Genomic DNA, 17,110 nt, shown 5'->3' with positions numbered 1-17,110 from the left:
CTCTCTCTCTCTCTGCCCCCCTCTCTGTCAAACAAATAAAATCTCAAAACAAGAAAGAAAAGAAAAGAATTGGCTGCAGGAAGTATAGCCAGAGATATGTGAGGAAGGAGCAGCCCATCACCTGCAGGGAAGAGACTCCCAGTCGACTCCTTCCCAAGTGCTGGCATGGGCAGGGGGGTGGCCAAAGCAGGGCTCTTCCCCACAGCTCTGATTGAGCCCCACAGCCCATCCCCTACTATGTTGGCCTGAACAGAACAGTCAGTGATGCCCAAATAAATGAGACTTTGGATCTGTTATTTCATGAGCCTGGACTTCAATTCAAATAGAGGGCATGGGTAGGTTCAGGAAGAGGATAAAAGTAGGTATTGCTTCTGGAGCATCTACTTAAGGGTCCCGCTCAGTGGGACAGAAAGAGCAGTGAGGGAACCTGGACTTTAGGACTAGTTCTACTGCTGACTACCAGTGTCACATTAGGACAACCACCCATCGCTCTGGCCTCTGGTAAGGTGACACCAGACAAGATGGTTTCTGAGGTCTCTTCAAGCTCTAAGCCCCCGAGTCACAATTGCAGTGGTAGTAATGGATAAAGGAGATCTAAACCAGAATTTATGGCTCTCAGCCCAGAAAAGTATTCCCTTATTCTGATTTTTCACTTTCAGAAATCAAAACAGGTCATAAAGATGCATGGTGAGTGAGGGATTACAGGTGCCTTCTAGGGAGTGTGTGAACTGCCTCGTTCTGCCCAGTAAGAAAATGTCACCATCAAGTGAGGGCCATTTGTAGAAAAGATTCACAGTGGAGACTTTTTTCGATCAGCTACTCATCGTGTGTGTGTCCATGCACGTGCGCACACATTTTCTCTTGAGCTTTTATCAGTTAAAATTTATTTGACAGTGTCAGGGTCCCTGGGTGGTTTGGGCAGTTAAGCATCAACTCTTGGTTTTGGCTCAGGTCCTGAGACCAAGCCCCTTGTCCAACTCCTTGCTGGGTGTAGATCCTGTTTCAGATTCTCTCTCCCTCTCTCTCTTCCCCTTTGCTGAGTCGATTAGCTTATCGACTCAGCAAAATATATATGCATGTGGAGTTACCACCGTGTTACTGATATTCGAGTTCTATGAACTCAAATCAGTGGAGGAATCGTGGCTGAGCCTTAGCCCTCAACACAGGCTAAGAAATTAGCTATTTGAGAATATTATTTTCTGACTGCAGAGGTCTCTCCAGTTAGCCTTACATTACTTTCTCCCACTGTTCCTGGTTAGACCTCTGGCCCTGGAACTTGTCCTGTGTTCCCTAATCTACTAAGTGACTTTATCCATTCTCTTCCCCCAGCTGGGAACCATGGCCCGCCCCATGGAAACCTTCCCCGATTCCTTTATCCTCCTCCAGGTCTTGTGCAGCAAGGCCTAACCTTGGCACCTCCGTTGTTCCCCTTGGACGTTGAGGTATGGAGGACACCTTACAACTGAGCCCATCAATATGCTCCAGCTCCGTGGACCCCCCCACAGCTGAGTCTTGGGACTGTCTGGCAGTCATCCCACACATGCCTGAACAGCCTCTCTTCCTTAGAGATGTGATTTCCAAAGTCTGTCGCCCCGGAGTCCCCCATGTTTTTCTCTCCTCCTCACTCATAGTACAATGTCTTGTCTCCTACTCTGCAAAGAAAACAGTCCTCAGACAAGAAATCTCTCTGATTCCTGCACTCTGACTCTTTTATCTGTGTTTGCTCCTGTCCTTTTTTCCTTCTGATGCACCAAGGTGAATTGCTCAACAGGTTCCTGGATTTGCACGACTCCCTGGTGAGGAAACCCTTACTCAGTGGTTTTGCTCTCTGCTGCCTCTTCCTTCCCCACTGGTTCTTTTCTCTCAGCATTTAAACATGTTCAAACCTGTGTGTCATTTTGAAAAAAACCTGTTGGTGTTCCTGTTTTGTTTCTCCCCTTCTCTGGCCAGACTTCCTGGAGGAGTTGCTTACTCTTGCTCACCTCCCACTTACTCTTAACCCACTGCAATCTGGCTTTATGCCTGTCCCTTCCCTGAACACATTGATCCTGTTCTATTTGCCAAACGCTGTGGACATTTTGGGGGCCCTATCTCACTCAGCCACTTACTGTTGATTCTGTTCTTGAAATTTTTCTTCCATCGTTTTTAAGACCTCTTCCTGCTTCTCCCATTCTGCCGTTCTCCTACAAGGCAATCCCTTCCCCAGTAATAAAGGAAACCATTACAATCCTCCCTCTTGTGCTCCTCATACTAGATATCAGCCATTTGCTCTTTCTAGAATGACCTTCACATCCTTCCCTTTCTAGCTAACTCCTACTAATCTTTCAAGCTATAACTCCCCTACACTATGCTTCTAGGAAGGGCCCCCCTGCCTCCAGACTAGATGAAATTTCCCTTTTCTGTGTACCCATAGCATCCTGTACATACCTATACCCAGAACTAGATTGCCGTGACTTTAATTTCCAGTTTATTTGTCTTGCTCTGTCCTGTCAGCTGTAAACCTCTTGACAACATGTACACACAGAACCTGGCATAAATTGTTCAACAAAATTGATCGAATGGAGTTGAACCAGAACACAAAGAAGTCCTACCCTGCAGGAGACCCTTCATCATGGGCTGCTAAATGTATTCTCCTTTATTTCTGACAGAGCAAATAGTTTTCTCCGTCTGTGACCACCTTTTCTCTTCCATTTGGACACTTTGAAAGATGCAGAATCTTGCTAGTTTACAAATGCTCAAGAATGATGTCCTGGATCCCTTCTCCCATGATGAATATAGTGGGTGGACGTATGGAGAGTAGTGGGTGGCTGCTGGAGGCAAGAAGATGGTGTTAAAAGCCTATATAGACATGATCATCATATCTAAGGTCACATAAGATGCATGGATTTTGAAAGACTATTTCATGTATATCATGTATTTCCCATGAGATTGTAATCCCTTAAGATCAGGGCCCTTGTCTTGTGTTTCTTGTTACTCCTAGGCATCTGGAAGGTATTTGTTTTTCAAAAATGGGGATAGGTACCTTTAAAATATGTCTCAGGCTTATTAGGCCAGACTAGGCCACCTGCCCTGTTGTATACCCAGAGGCACCCTGCACTTCCCTATTATGGCCCTCATGCTTATATTCAGTACTTACACTTGTCTTCCCTACTCCAGTAAGCCGTGGCTATGTCTGTGTTATTCATTGCTGTGTCCCAGCATGTCACAGAGTACCTGGCACACAGAGGTGCTACATAAATGTGTATTAATGAATTCACTTGATATATGACACACCTTACTCCTGTGACAAACAGCATGTGTGCATATGCACATTTGTGTCCTACGTCCATCTATGGTTGTTGGTGGACAACCTTTCCAACCATGGTAGAAGGTATGAAGTCTCAGGTGACTAGAATAGCTGATGAGTTAGTTTAGAAAAACAGCTGGAATTCTCTTTGACTTGGAATTTTTTTCTTGACTTACGTATGGGTGCCTTAAACCACTTGAGAATACATAGAAACAGCCATTATACAAAACTCAGGAGGATATAAAGGTTCACAGTGGCCACTGCATTTAGATATATCAGATATTGCTTCCCATCAGTTCCTGGCCAGACTTAGCAGCCTTTCCAAGGGGGGAGCACTTGTCTTGGCAGGAGTCTGCAGGTGCCACCTCAGCAACAGAACGGAGGCCCTCCATTTCAGAAAACACTTACAGACTCTTCCCATTTCTTCTTCACTTGTATCTTTCTAACTCTCCTGAGCTTACTAAAGTTCCTACGTGTCCCCCACGAACACCTCTTTTCCCTAAACCTTGAGTAGCTGTAAAGGTATATAATGTTGGTGCTCAACTTTCTGGCAGTAATTCTGTTTCTCGGGAACTTGCAATGTGGAACCTGAAGGAACATAAGTGCGCGCCTTTCCTTGTGGGTCTAGTAGCAAAGAAAGGGTGAAGAGAGCCATCCTTTATGGACAAAAAAGCACAAAAATCACCTGTGACATGATTCCACATGTCAAACTGCTTAATCGTCATGGGATTTATCATATCTGATGTTAGGTTATACAAACACATACGCGTGTGTGCATGCATACGTATATGTGTTTATGCACGTACGTGTACACACACACACACACACACACACACACGTTTCCTGTCTATATGAGGACAAGTCTATCTTGTTTTGCTTTTTTCATGTTCACCATGTGCTCCAGCACTCACCATATTTCGGTACTAGATAAATGCTAGATGAATGTTTCTATATCCGAGGAGGACACCAAGCCACCAGCAAGTGCCATCACACCTTGGTGCATGTCCCCTGGGCTTCTTGGGAGGGCAGGCTCATCTGAACGGACTCCTGTGGTTGTCCACCACCGGGCCTGTCTGGTGATGTCCTTGTGCCAGATCCTGGGCCCTGCACCTGGGAGTGACCACCTATGCTGATCCCCTCACACCCAGGTGGGCTTGAGGCGCCAGCGGATCTCCCAGATTGTGGAGGAAGTGCAGAGGGTTGTCCACCATCTGACCACAGAAATCAGCCACCAAGACATTCGATTCCAGGCCGTGCCTTATTCTGACACATACAATGGGAACATTAAGGTAAGCAGGTCTCACTTGTTCTGTAAGCGCCACCCAGGGAGCCAGGGAGTGTGGGAGGGCAGGTCTCGGTGTGCCACAGGCAACACACCACCCAGAGTACCAATAATCCTTCATGTCCCGTAGGTCCTCTGAGTATTTACCACCTACACACTTGCTCTCTAGGTGCTGTGTCATGTGAGCCTCCACGTTCCTACTTTACGGATGATAGAATGGAGGCTTCGAGAAGTCAGATAACCCGAGCATGTCCCATTTGGCACTACAGCCAGAACTCAGCCCAGGGCTTCTGATTCTAAGCGTGTTGTGCCATATTAACCAAAGTTTAGTCAAGCACACATTCATTTAGGCAGCACCTGCTTAGTAGACTGGGGGCTGGGGAGAGGGAACTGGAGGCATTAGTGAGAAGATTGCTGAAAGCGAGAGTCTATGGGTTGCAGGTGGGGGAAGGAAGAAGTGGAAGAGGCCCTTAGAAACTGCAGGGGCAGCTTCGCAACCCCTGTCGTTGCTGCAGACAGGACTCTAAGCCACCAGGCCAAGCATGACAGCCAGCTTTCCTGCAGCCCTGCTGTGTGGGCCATGCTGTTCTTGCAGAAATGGCCTCCCTCACGCCTGCAAACAACCTTGTGGAGCAGACTTGACTCGTTGCCTCTCAGAGCTGAGGGAAGTAGGACTCTGGGTCATTCTAAGTTCCCATGCTCCTCTATCTCACTTTTTCTTCTGGCACACGAGAACCCCTTTCACTTGTATTAAATATATATTCATGCCCTATCTCTCACACATGATTACAAGCCCCTTGACTGCAAATATCATGCTTATTGAGCGCTCCATTGCTAGCACCCAGTGCATGGTGTGTGGCCCATGTAGACATTCAACTTCAGTGAATGAATGAATGAATGAATGAGTAAAAGAAATAGTCCCTGAACTGAAGACCCTTGCTGGTCTAGAACATTCCAAGGTCGTTGGGCATAAGGACCACCCACAAGATTCTGGGACCTGTGGATTTGGGGACAGAGCACAGATTTTGGGAAATTCACCCAGGGTGAAAATTCTAAAACTTAGATTGAATCCTGACATATGACAATATCGTTTGCCCACTTCTATCATTCTTCCAAACTGCATTAGACCAATAGAGACCAGTGACTAGGAGCAGAAACATAACATCACTTTTTTTAAAAAAGGATTTTTATTTATTTGAAAGATTGAGCAGAGTGAGAGAGAAAGAGCATGAGCAGGGATAAGGACAGAGGCAGAGGGAGAAGCAGACTCCCCACTGAGCAGGGAGCCGGAGGACATAGGGCTCCATCCCAGGACTCTGGGATCATGACTTGATCATGACCCGAAGGCAGATGCTTAAACGACTGAGCCACCCAGTGGCCCCACAACACCACTTTTCCTAGAATTATATCTGAGGAAATTTCCTTCTGTGGCCTCACTTAGAATTCATAGGTTAAAATATATCTCACATTTATATACATCACGTCCTGCATATTAAATTTTGAAAATAATTGGAGTGGGGCATATAAAAATTGTTTTTATCTTGGACCAAATTCACCAAGTATCAATTAAGCATCATTTATGTGACTATTAACATAACAGTCATACACTCAAATTTACAATTAAGTGAGTTCAAATAATGTATTGATTTTGAGTGCTAATGTTTAAATTTGTTCCCTTTTTTTAATCCCACCACCTTTCTGTTGGCACCAGAAGTCATGTGGATCCATTATCTAAAGCATCACACTGCTGTTCTCTGACAGTGAGGCAGAGTTTGGTGTTGACCCGTGAACTGGCCCTGAGCAAAAGTTAACCAAATACCATGGTCAGAACTTTCCATGAAAAGGAGGTGGCTCTTCCAGGGTATAGCTCACTGATGGGAAAAAGTGCAGTATGGTGTGGGCTGCCGTGTGATGTGGCCAAAGGTCAAGCCCCCCTGGGGCTGGCACATTGCTGTCCAATTTGTTCTATCCTTTGGACTGTTGGCCTGACCACTTTCAGCCTGGCCTCTACTTAACCTGTAGAAATGGAGTAGGGAGATGCTGATTGTGTGCTTTATTCCATTAAATTCAGAATCGTCTCAAAGGTTTATGTGGTCTCAGCAACTGCTTTTCGTTTCACCTGTGATTTTATAAGGACTGATCATCAATACTGGCCATGAGTCATCAGATCAGGCAAAAGAAAGGGAGATATTTTGCAGAATCCTTTCATCTCCCCCCATCCCTTCCCTTACCCAATCCAGATCACTCCTCCTTGACTAAGAGCCAGCCCAGCATCGGAAACAGCCACTGAAGAAGCCATCAGAGGGCTTAAGCCCACATTCGTGCTCTACCACTTACTGGCTGTGTGTCCCCAGGAGATCTCAGAGCCCCTCTGAGCCTTAGGTTCCTCATCTGGGAAATGTTAACAAAGCCCGCCTCACCATGTAGCTGGGAAGACCACCTAGTCTAATGCATGAGAATTGCAGTGCTTTGTATGTGTTGAGCTCCCTGTATACTATTTCCTTTCCCTGCTTTCTCTTCTCCCCCTAGACGTTAGGTGCCCTCTAGAGTCTCAGGTCAGGTTCACTCTTTCCCTTGCAGATTCCTTACACAAAGGACTCAGTGAATTTACTCATCTGCCTGAAGCATGACAGTGGTTAGTGGCAGAACAAAGATGGAATCCTCCTGCAACAGGCAGGCAGGTGCAGCTCTCTGTCCATCTCGGCGCATTGCTGAGGGTTGAGTAGTTCACTGAGCTCCCTGGTTCAACTGGTTGGCTCCCTGAGGATTTCTGTTACCTCCCGAGTCCATGAACTCACACTCCTCTCTACTTTCTTGATGCCAGGTGTTGGCCCCCAGCCAGTTCCTCGTCACTGTCCCAGTGAAGGGCCTGGCTGGGTACAGGGAGGCCAGGGAGCAGCGCTGGCGGTACTACACCCTGCAGGGCACCAGGCTTTCCTGCCCCTTGCAGGACCCGGAGGGCCTGCAGCAGTGGCTGGAGGTGGAGCAGTTTATGAAGAGCCTGTGGCAGTGGCACAAGGCAGATGTGAACATAGAGGGGGATATCGTGCCTGCCAAGGTCCTCCAGGTGTTCCGGAAGCTGGTAGAAAATGCAATTGGAACCTGTCATCTCTCAGGTGAGCTGATCAAGAAAAGTACAAGGACAATTTCTGGCATTCCCCTTTTGCTTTAAAAAACCTCTGCATAGGTGTCACCCCGAAGCTCATGCCCCTAAATTAAGATAATCCCCATGTGCTCCTTACATCTGTTCACTCCTCACAATATGAGTTAGCTCTTTTTTCTGCTTTGACACTGAAGAATAGGATCCATATAACATCCACTTGGATTTCCGTGGATTATTGCCCCAGCAGAGAAATGATGGGCTTTCGGTTATGCACCAGTTCCCAGATGTTAATTTAAAAACTTGGCTACATGTTTTAAAAAGCAAATTATTCACAAACTACAGATCTTTGGTATTAGCACATTCCTACAACACCCTCCAACTGACTGCAGTACCCTGGTGTATTGAGATGCCGCATTTGGAAACCACTGATTTGTGCCAAAACACAAAATTGAGAAGCCATAAAGAACCGATAAGTTTGATAATCCCAAAATCTTAAACCGTATACCAACATGTGGCATATGTGCACAGGCGGGCACACACACATTTTGTTCACACAGAATAAAAATGTGTATTTCATGCTGGGTAAAAAGTTGCAAATTTTCTTAATTATAAAAGAGTAGTTGTAAACCAGTAAGAGTAGGAGCCAGCCAATAGAAATAATGACCAGAAAAATGACTCACAGAAAAAGAATATAAACACGTAGTAGTAAAAAAGTGGGGAAAAAAATTCCATCTAACATATATTTCAAGCAATGTGCATTAAAACAACTAATAGATTGACAGAGATGAAAAAATGTGATCATGCTCAGTGTAGGGGTGAGTGTGGTACAAAAGGCCTTTTCAAGCATTGTTTTTGGAAGTATAAATTGGTGCCTACTTTTTAAAGGGCAGTCAGTCTGTTTTTATTTTTATAAAGTGCTTCAGTTGACAATTCACCAATTCCAGGTCTAGAAATATATTCCTACAGATTAGAAAGAAATATGCATAATGGTGTCCACTGCCATAGGGGCTGTGTGAAAGAAAGTAAGTAGACATAATATCAAAAACAAAGGGAAGTTGACAAAATAAATTGTACTACCTCTACCTCTACACAGAGTTGTAAAAAAATCCCTGCGCTGGATAATGAAGGGAAAAACCAGAGCACCGACCAAGAGGCAATCCCACGTGTGTAGAAAGAAAAGGATTTGAAAATGTACTTTTACTTGTCTGGACTGAGCTGTTCTGAAAGGTCCCATAATGGAATTAGCCCATGTTTAATGCGTTTTTTACCACATTAAGGATGCTTTCGTGGAAAATGTCATGCGCATAGCAACCCTGGAGAGTCAGAGTTATTTTTCTACCTGTTTTACGGATGAGAACACTGAGGTTGAGAGAGAGGAGCTATCATGCATGACCGAGGTTGAGGTCATGCATCGAGTGAGCTGAGCCAGGGCAGAAGCAGGGTGTGGGGGGCAGGCTGGTTCCAGCATGTGCTGACCTCTTCACTTCGAAACACTGGTAATAGTGAAAGTGCAAATGAGGGCTTGCAAACGGGCCAGGTTGATGAGATGCTTTCAGTAAACAATGCCAGGGTGCCAGACGTCGTCATGTTCCTGTCTGGGCAGCTCTGATGAGCTGCAGACAGTAAGCTCTTCATCGCACCCCAGCCAAGGAGAGGAATGTTTTCCTTTTGAATAGCTTAACGTGATTAATGAGCAAGCTTCCATTTTCTTCTCTGAGCAAACAAGAGAAAAAGAACAGATCCTGATTCAAGACAGCTCATCCTTTTTATCTGTAATGAAGGCAAACAAACAAAACTACTGCGTATCTTTTGAAAGAAGGGGGAACAGATTAGCAACGAATTCTAGTACAGGAACTGGAAGATGCTCCCAGATGCATTTATCTTCTCTCCCTCTCTTTGCCAGGTTGGAAGAGGCAGCGGGGCTTCTTTCCACTCATTCGAGCCTTTCAGCCAGTGGCTATGACACACTTTGAAGAATTCTATAATTGCAAGGGCTTGGGATGACAAATACACCTGAGGCTAGGCTAGCTTAATGGATAGTGGAAACAATGCCATCAGAGAGCCTGGGCGGCAGGGGAGGGACGGGTTAAGCCGAGCTCCACTAGAGGCCGGTGAATGAAGTCAGGGGACGGAGGCTGACAAGGTCAGGACATCTGAGCAGAATGGAGGGGGCACAGAAGAATGGCTGGATTTCATTTTTACTAGCAAATACTCCATCTTTTCTTTGTCTTCTCTGCCTCTTCCATTGAGCCTTCTGAAAAGAATCTATTACTTTAAAAGAAAAGGTGCCATAAAAGCATCGGGGGTGGGGGAGAAAGGGAAAAGCAACCGGCACCAACAATGAGGTTTTCTAGCAACATTTCTACCAATATTTACTCAGCTAATTGTCTAGTTTTGCCATAAACCCCCCACCTTTGGGGTGTTTCCGGCCTGTGAAAGTTGCCCCATCACCTGCAAGGAGCTGCTCACACCTGTGGCTCCCGGATTCCTCCTTAGGACCGTCCTTAGGACGTGGGCGCTGAGCCAGGCTTCCTCTTCTCATCACCTCTTTGTCGCTTCCCACCAGGTAAGGTCAGCATGCTCCCACACCACGCTGCAGCTGCAGTTTGGGTTGCCGTGGAAACGCCCACGTGTCAGGTGGAACTAGAGCTGGTCCCCGCAGTGGAGATCCCCACGGCCTGGTCTGAGAAAGCTCGGTGGCCTCCCTGTCTGAAGCGCTGGCCTTCCCGACAGAGAGTGGAGTGCATCAAGGTATCAGTGGGCCAGGGCCCAGCTCACAGCGTCACTGTCAACCAGCTTTGGAAGGAAAAATGAGGTTTCACCAGATCAGTGGTTCTCCAGGTGTGGTCCTCAGAATCTGCAGTGACCCCTGAGAGCCTGTCAGAGATGCAGAGTCCCAGGCCCTGCTCTGGATCCCCCGAGGGAGAGCTGGTGGGCAGGGCCCAGCAATCTGTTTTAACAAGCTCTCCAGGCTCAACTTGGAGAACCAGTGCCCGAGAGAAAGTGGGCACAGTCTTTCCAGTTCACTGTGTGCCAGGAAAGGGGTTTGCCCCGAGCCTCCTTCCACATCCCCACGCGGGAGGTACTGCCTGCCTGGTAGCAGGCTCCCCTCCTGCCGCAGAGCAGCGCATGGCTTCTGAGACGGCTCTACTCTGGCAAGCGTCATCCTTCTCAATGTTCCCCATGTTCTTCTCTTCCCCCAGTCGTTTGGGTTTGCCCTGTTGGCCTGTTCCAATTATCACTGGCAGCTGAGCTTCCTGCAGGCCGAGCAGGTGCTGCTGGAGCAGCTGGACGAGGACGGGGGTTGCCGCAGGAAGTGTCTTCAGGCCCTGAGGCAGGTGAAGGAGGATGTCTGGTGTCCGGGAAAGAGGCCTGTCATCACGTCCCACCATCTGCAGGTGAGCGGATGCGCCCTGGGTATGGGTAAGTGGTCTCTGCGTGCTCTGCAGGGCCTGGTCAGAGCCACTCACAAACGGGTGTGTGTGTGTGTGTGTGTCCATGCGACAGATTCTAGAGGGGGCCCTAGTGTCCATATTGGCTCTCCCATGAGTCCCCACTAACTGCTGAGATCTAGAACCCCAGGCCATAGGTGTGCCCACGACAGCCCTGCCCAGGCTGAATGGCGTCCTCCTCTTCCCTGTCCTGCTCCCCCTCTTTCCCTTTTGTCGTTTCCTCTTTTTCTTCTCTCTCCGTCCCTCCCCTCCTCTTCTTTCCCTCAACAAACCAACACGAATGCCCGAATGCCCGCTGTGTGCCAGAAACCCTGCTGAGGTTCAGCCCTGGTTATAACGCTGAGAAGCCTGGGGCCTGGGGAAATCTTGCAAATGGCTTGAGCCTCAGGTGAATTCATGTTCCCCCCGGTGTTAGGGCTCCCTGGGTCCCCACTCTAGCTGGGTGCGGCCACTGCTGCTCAGTGGGGGGGCAGGGAGGCCTACCCAGAAGTGGTGATCGTCCCATGAGCACAGCTGCAGACCTGAACTTCCGGGTCCCAAATCCTCAGGCAAAGATTTCCCCTCCCTTGGCAGCACCTGCTCCTCTTGCCCGAAACCCAAGAGTGTACATTCATGCCTGCCTTTACCACTCAGCTGGGGCCTGACACTGGCCCCAGCTCGCGCTGTATGTCCTGCCCCTGGAGGTACAGGTAGGCGAACGCAGGAGCGGTTCCTGATCCCTTGGAGCTTATGGTTTCACAGAGGAGACGGACAGTCAGATGGTCCCCCTGGTGCATATGGAATCACACGGTGTGGGGAGCCCCATGGAGGACAGGAGCGTCGTTCTGTGAGGACCCAGAGCAGCAGAATGTGACCTGGGCTGGGACATCTGGGGAGTCCCCCTGGGGAGGTGGCCTTCCATCACACCCTCAACTCCTCTTCTGCACATAGTGACCTGGACATTCCTGAAACATGCCGTGTGACACACACATGGAGGTTGCGAGGTGGCAGACATAGAGACAGCACAGGCCAAGCCTAGCTAGTGTCTGCCCGAGAGCTTCGCTCCTTCTCCCTGACCTTCTACACAGGTGAGCACAGGGCACCTGTCTGTGCGGTGCCTCCTTTGCAGGCTCCTGCTTGTACCCCTCTCATTCAGGGGACCATCATCTGCTGGCCCCGTATTACTCTTCCAGTTCCAATGTAAGCTATTTAGGGGCAACCACTACTGAACCCTTAGTATCTCTCCCAGTGCCGTGTATATAGTAGTTACTCAATAAATATTTGTTGAGCGAACGCTTTCCCGTCATATTCAACTTTGTTCCCCCCGGAGGCAGGAGGCTTTGCTTTGCTTTCTTCTCTTTCCTCGTAGCCTGCCCTCCTTGACCTGCCCGAGAATCTGTGAATGTCAATCTGCCTGTACTGGGGCCTTTCTCTAGAGTTTCAATATTCCCGACATGTGCTCACGCACGTTCCCCTAAAAACACCCACCTGTTCTGGACTGAGGGCATGTACTTCCTGAGACTCTAATTCATTCTGAGGGTTTGGCTTTTTGCTTGCGTGACTTTCTACAGGCTACACTAGGAAAAGTCAGAGTTGAGAAGCAAGTTCCATTCTACCTTGTATTGAACTTAATGATCGTAACCATTGACTTCATTGTCTTGCAATTAAGATGGATGGAAACATATTAAGTGATGTGAATATTTTAGACAAGATTGAATAGGGCCACCACAGGCCTCCCAGCCCTTGACTGCTGTCAAAACTGCGTTACACCCAAGGGTTTACTTTTATTCCGGTAACTTCTCAATCACTGGAGGGCTTTAGGGCAACTCCTTAAATGTACTCTGTTTCTGTTCTCCCTAACTCACCAACAAGGCATAGAATTGTGCATTCTCAAGAGTGGGTATTGTAAAAGGGGGGTTATGTGTTAGGACAGGACAGAGAGAAGTGGTACTAGCTGCCTGTTTTAGCCTTCCATCCTTGGTCCAAGGGCAGGATGCCCTCACATTTAGACACTGGGACGGACATGGCTGGTGACAATGTGGCATTAGATACCCTCCCGGATGATGTCTGGAGTGTAAGGGATCCTTGCCAAGCCTTCAGTCAGGGGAAAGTGGAAGAGATTGGGTTGCAAAACGGCATCAGGAAGGAGGTACCAGTCATCATCAGTCTGACACAGTCTGATGAGGTTCTCACGTCCTCCCCAAGTGCTCTCCCCCAAAGCAACTTCATGCGAACAAGAGTTCATCCTTCATTGGTTTATTTATTCTTAAAACTCACTCAAAGGCACAGGGGCTTGATTGTAAGAGGCTTAACCGCTTTGGTATGCTTAGGGAGATAAAACAGGAGAAATTAAAACACTTTTTTGTGTCTAGGTTCTCCTGATAGCGTGATATTATCTCCAACTCATTTACTTGGCACGATGTGATCTAAAAACATACTCCAGATCTTGCTGTGAACCTAAAACTGTTATTTTCTTCTTCTTCTTCTTCTTCTTTTTTTTTTTTTTAAGATTTTATTTATTTATTCATGAGAGACACACAAAGAGAGAGAGAGAGAGGCAGAGACACAGGCAGAGACACAGGCAGAGACACAGGCAGAGGGAGAAGCAGGCTCCATGCAGGGAGCCCGATGTGGGACTCAATCCCGGGTCTCCAGGATCAGGCCCTGGGCTGAAGGCGGTGCTAAACCACTGAGCCACCCGGGCTGCCCTGTTATTTTCTTCTTCTATAAGAAGACTATATTCTAAAAATGCTCAACATCTAAATCATAACATTAATTCTTTTACTTAGTCAATAAACATTTTTGACTACCTCTTGTGGACCAGCTCCTCAGCTGGGTGCTTAGTGACATGATAGTTATTAAAATAGGTATCGGCCTCTTCTTTCATGGAGTTTACAGCCCAGCGGGGGATTGCACAAATAAATACAGAGGTGACAACTCCTGTGATCACTGGTGTTCTGAGAAGTATATTGTGAAGAAAGTGTGTAATGGTATCATAGGGAAATTTGATCTGATGGATGAGTGTGTCCTGGACAAATTGGGGAAGGAAGTATGTTCCATGCACCAGAAGTCACCCTGTGGTAGAAGAGAGCATGATCCGGGGCCAGCGGGGCTGGAAGGAGAGAGCCAGGGAGGAATGAGGACAAGTCAAGGCTGGAGAGGAACGCAGGGACCAAACCTTATAAACCACACTGTGCAAAGGATTGTGGGTTTTGGTTAACCAGCCAGAAGAAGGCTTTAAGGTATTACAGACAAGAAGAAAGATTTATATTTCAAAAAGATCACATTGGCTGAGGCGTAGGTGGTGACAAGATGGTGACAAGAATGGGGGCGGAAGTCCAGGTGAGGTGGAAGAAGATAGTGGAGATGAACATATGTGTGTCAATTTGAGAACCACTTTGGGGGACTGGCGGGGCTTGATGACGCTGGTGAGGGAGGGGTGACTCCCAGCTCGTGACTTGCATGACTGACTGACCAAGCAGCTGGAGACACTACAGGTTTGTGGGGTGAGGGGCAGGCCGTGAGTTCAGTTGGGACACGTTGGTGGAGATAACTTTCAGATTTCCAAGAGATAGCAGGTGAGGAGGTCAGAGGAGAAGTCTGTCTTGGAGAAAGAAAATTGCGAGGGACTTCTGTGTGTGTGGTGGGGATTCATGCCACTGAGGAAGGAAATAAGTGAGCACAAAAGAAAAAGAGCAAGTGGAGCTGAGCCTCCAAAACCCTAGGATTGAGGCAGGTCAAGGGGATACCATACCAAGGAGTGGCTGCAGTGCCTGGAGAAATCCAGAGAGCACAGTGGCTTGGAAGCCAGTGAAGAAGCGCTCAAGAGGGAGGCTGTGAGTGGGAGAATTCGATGCTGCTGGAAAGTCAGGTGAGCCCAGGGCCAGGTGAGGCCTGTTGGATTTAACCATGTGGAGATTGTTGGACCTTACAGACAGCGGCTTCTGAGGCCTGAAGGCAAAAGAATCCACGTTGCAGTGGACTGAGGTCAGAATCAGGGGAGAGGAAATGACGACAGATAATTTGAGAAGCCTGCACTTGCAGAGAAGTTAGGAGGGAGATGGGTCCTGCGTCAGGGGGTAGGGCAGGAGAGCTTAGAACAAGTTCAAGAGCCTGCAAGAAAGAAGGGAGTCAGTCACAGACAGCTCTTGGAAGGAGGGACCCCCACCCCACCCCCGCCGCATGGGCTTCCCCCAGCCAGGTGATGTGGTCAAGCAGAGAAGAGAAGATGCCCGTGTAGGCAAAACTGTCTAGAACTGTCTGGTTTGCTGTCATGAGGGTTTCAATTTTCCCTGTAAAGGAGGAGCCGAGGGATCTGCCCAGGGTGGGGGGGGTCACAGATTCAAGGAGAGTGGTGGTCCCCAGACATGTCAGTGGCCAGAGAGACAATGAGCAAAGGAGCGCAGGAGACCAGTGGGACAAGGCCGAGAATCACGGCGGAACCTCCCTGCCCTGGGTGACTCCCTCCCTCCTTCCAAGGCCCTGTGAGCTCGGTGATGTGTCTGAAGATCCTCTCCTGTGGTGCCCGGTGCAATGTCTGATGCCACCTCTTCCTTCCACAGACGGTGCTTTTTTGGACTTGCGAGAAATATCCCCACTTGAAGGACTGGCAGGTCTTCGGCAAAGCCTTCCTGCGCCTGGTGAGGAAGCTGCACAAGTGCGTGAGCCAGCACTTCCTGAAGCACTACTTCGTGCGAAAGAGCAATCTTTTCCGGTCTGCCAACTGGGGCGAGCTGGATGCCGTGGCCCAGCAGCTGGCCCTCTTCCTGAAGAACCCCCAGATCAGCCTGCCCTGCGGCCTGGGAGGCTCTTGGACCCTTGCTCCCGGCTCGACCTCATCCTTCCCTGTAGGATCCTGCCCGGGAGAGAAGCAGCATATGGCCCAGGGCACCCTGAGCAGCAGCACTTAAGAGAGGAACACTGTCCCTCAAGATTTCTGGGCCAGGCCTCTCTGGAGCCAAGCAGGTATCTCAGCCCTCACGAGCTACCTCCCTCGGGGACAGCTGTCATCAGGCTTCCCCAAGCCACCAATTTTGAGTTGATGACAGCACTGAACGTATTACCTCCCACCCCCACCCCAGCTCAGGCCCTGATCGTCTGCCGCAGAGGGTGGAGACGGCCCGGAGGCCCAGAGCAGCGGTTCTCCAGCCCTCTGGCCACAGGCTTACCAGTGTTCCGTTTGTAAAATGCAACCGTGAGCATGCCTTTCCCGGAGCAGGGCTGGGAGCCTGTTATTCTTGGTTGGTAGCTGGTGTTTGCCTCCTGGAGCGGCCAACACCACATAATTAATTAAATGATGGCATCTGATGGGTTGCGTCGGTATGCCTGGGTTGACCCTGCGGCCCTCCAGCCCTCCCGGACTGTGGCTCGGGGCTTCTGCTTCTGTCTGCTTCCCTGGTGTTCTCGAAGTAGGGAGAGGGTGGTTTCGATGACCAGTGTGGGTCAAAGATGAAAGGGCATCTCCGTTTGCCAGTGACTCCCCTTTCCTTGTGCTCCGGGGCCAGGTATTCTTGGAATGGACTCCGAACAATGACCTACATGGAATGATCTGGTGTCACTCACCTCTCAATACCTGCCTTTGCTCACTTCACCCCCTCACTCACTCCCTCATAAATATGTGCTAGTTGGGCACCAGGGAATAGAGCCCAGAGCCAAATGGACAAAGGATGCACCCTTTGGGGGGTGGCGCCTAAAGGCGGAGACAGGCAGTGGACAACAGATAAACAGACACGGTTCTTACAGATGGTAGCAAGCGCCCTGAAGGAAAATAAACGGAATATTGCAAGAGAGCCCGAGAGAGTCCCTGGAAGGATGAAATTGCAAACAGCAGAGGGGGAAGGGAAGCGGGGTAAAGGCAGGCTTGGAGGGGCTGCCTGTAAGTCAGATCCTGTAGCCTTGAAAAGCTGGCAAGGAATTTATTTTATTCTAAAGTCAAAGGTGTGACATATGGCCTCTTCCAGAGCAGTAGGGTATTGTAATCTGATTTGCATTTTGTTTGTTTATTTATT

The 17,110-nt window shown here is 48.7% G+C and overlaps 1 protein-coding gene across 3 annotated transcripts in view; it reads left to right on the top strand.

Moving 5' to 3' along the window:
• The window catches only part of MAB21L3 (mab-21 like 3), a 53,653-nt gene extending 36,762 nt beyond the window's left edge, over positions 1–16,891 (top strand). For 2 of the 3 annotated variants that reach the window (XM_072769644.1, XM_072769643.1), the window contains 5 exons: positions 4,435–4,575; positions 7,393–7,684; positions 10,238–10,422; positions 10,875–11,069; positions 15,665–16,891. In XM_072769644.1, the coding sequence (XP_072625745.1) occupies positions 4,435–4,575; positions 7,393–7,684; positions 10,238–10,422; positions 10,875–11,069; positions 15,665–16,012 (1,161 nt within the window). In that variant the 3' untranslated portion in view covers positions 16,013–16,891. The remainder of the gene's footprint in view (positions 1–4,434; positions 4,576–7,392; positions 7,685–10,237; positions 10,423–10,874; positions 11,070–15,664) is intronic. The other variant, XM_072769645.1, reaches the window with a different exon arrangement.
• The last annotated feature ends 219 nt before the right edge of the window (positions 16,892–17,110 follow it).

Source organism: Canis lupus, chromosome 12 (assembly GCF_048164855.1).
Source record: "Canis lupus baileyi chromosome 12, mCanLup2.hap1, whole genome shotgun sequence".
Classification (NCBI taxonomy): Eukaryota; Metazoa; Chordata; class Mammalia; order Carnivora; family Canidae; genus Canis; species Canis lupus.
Note: the sequence above shows the minus strand (reverse complement) of the source record. Positions and strands in the feature narration are given on the sequence as shown.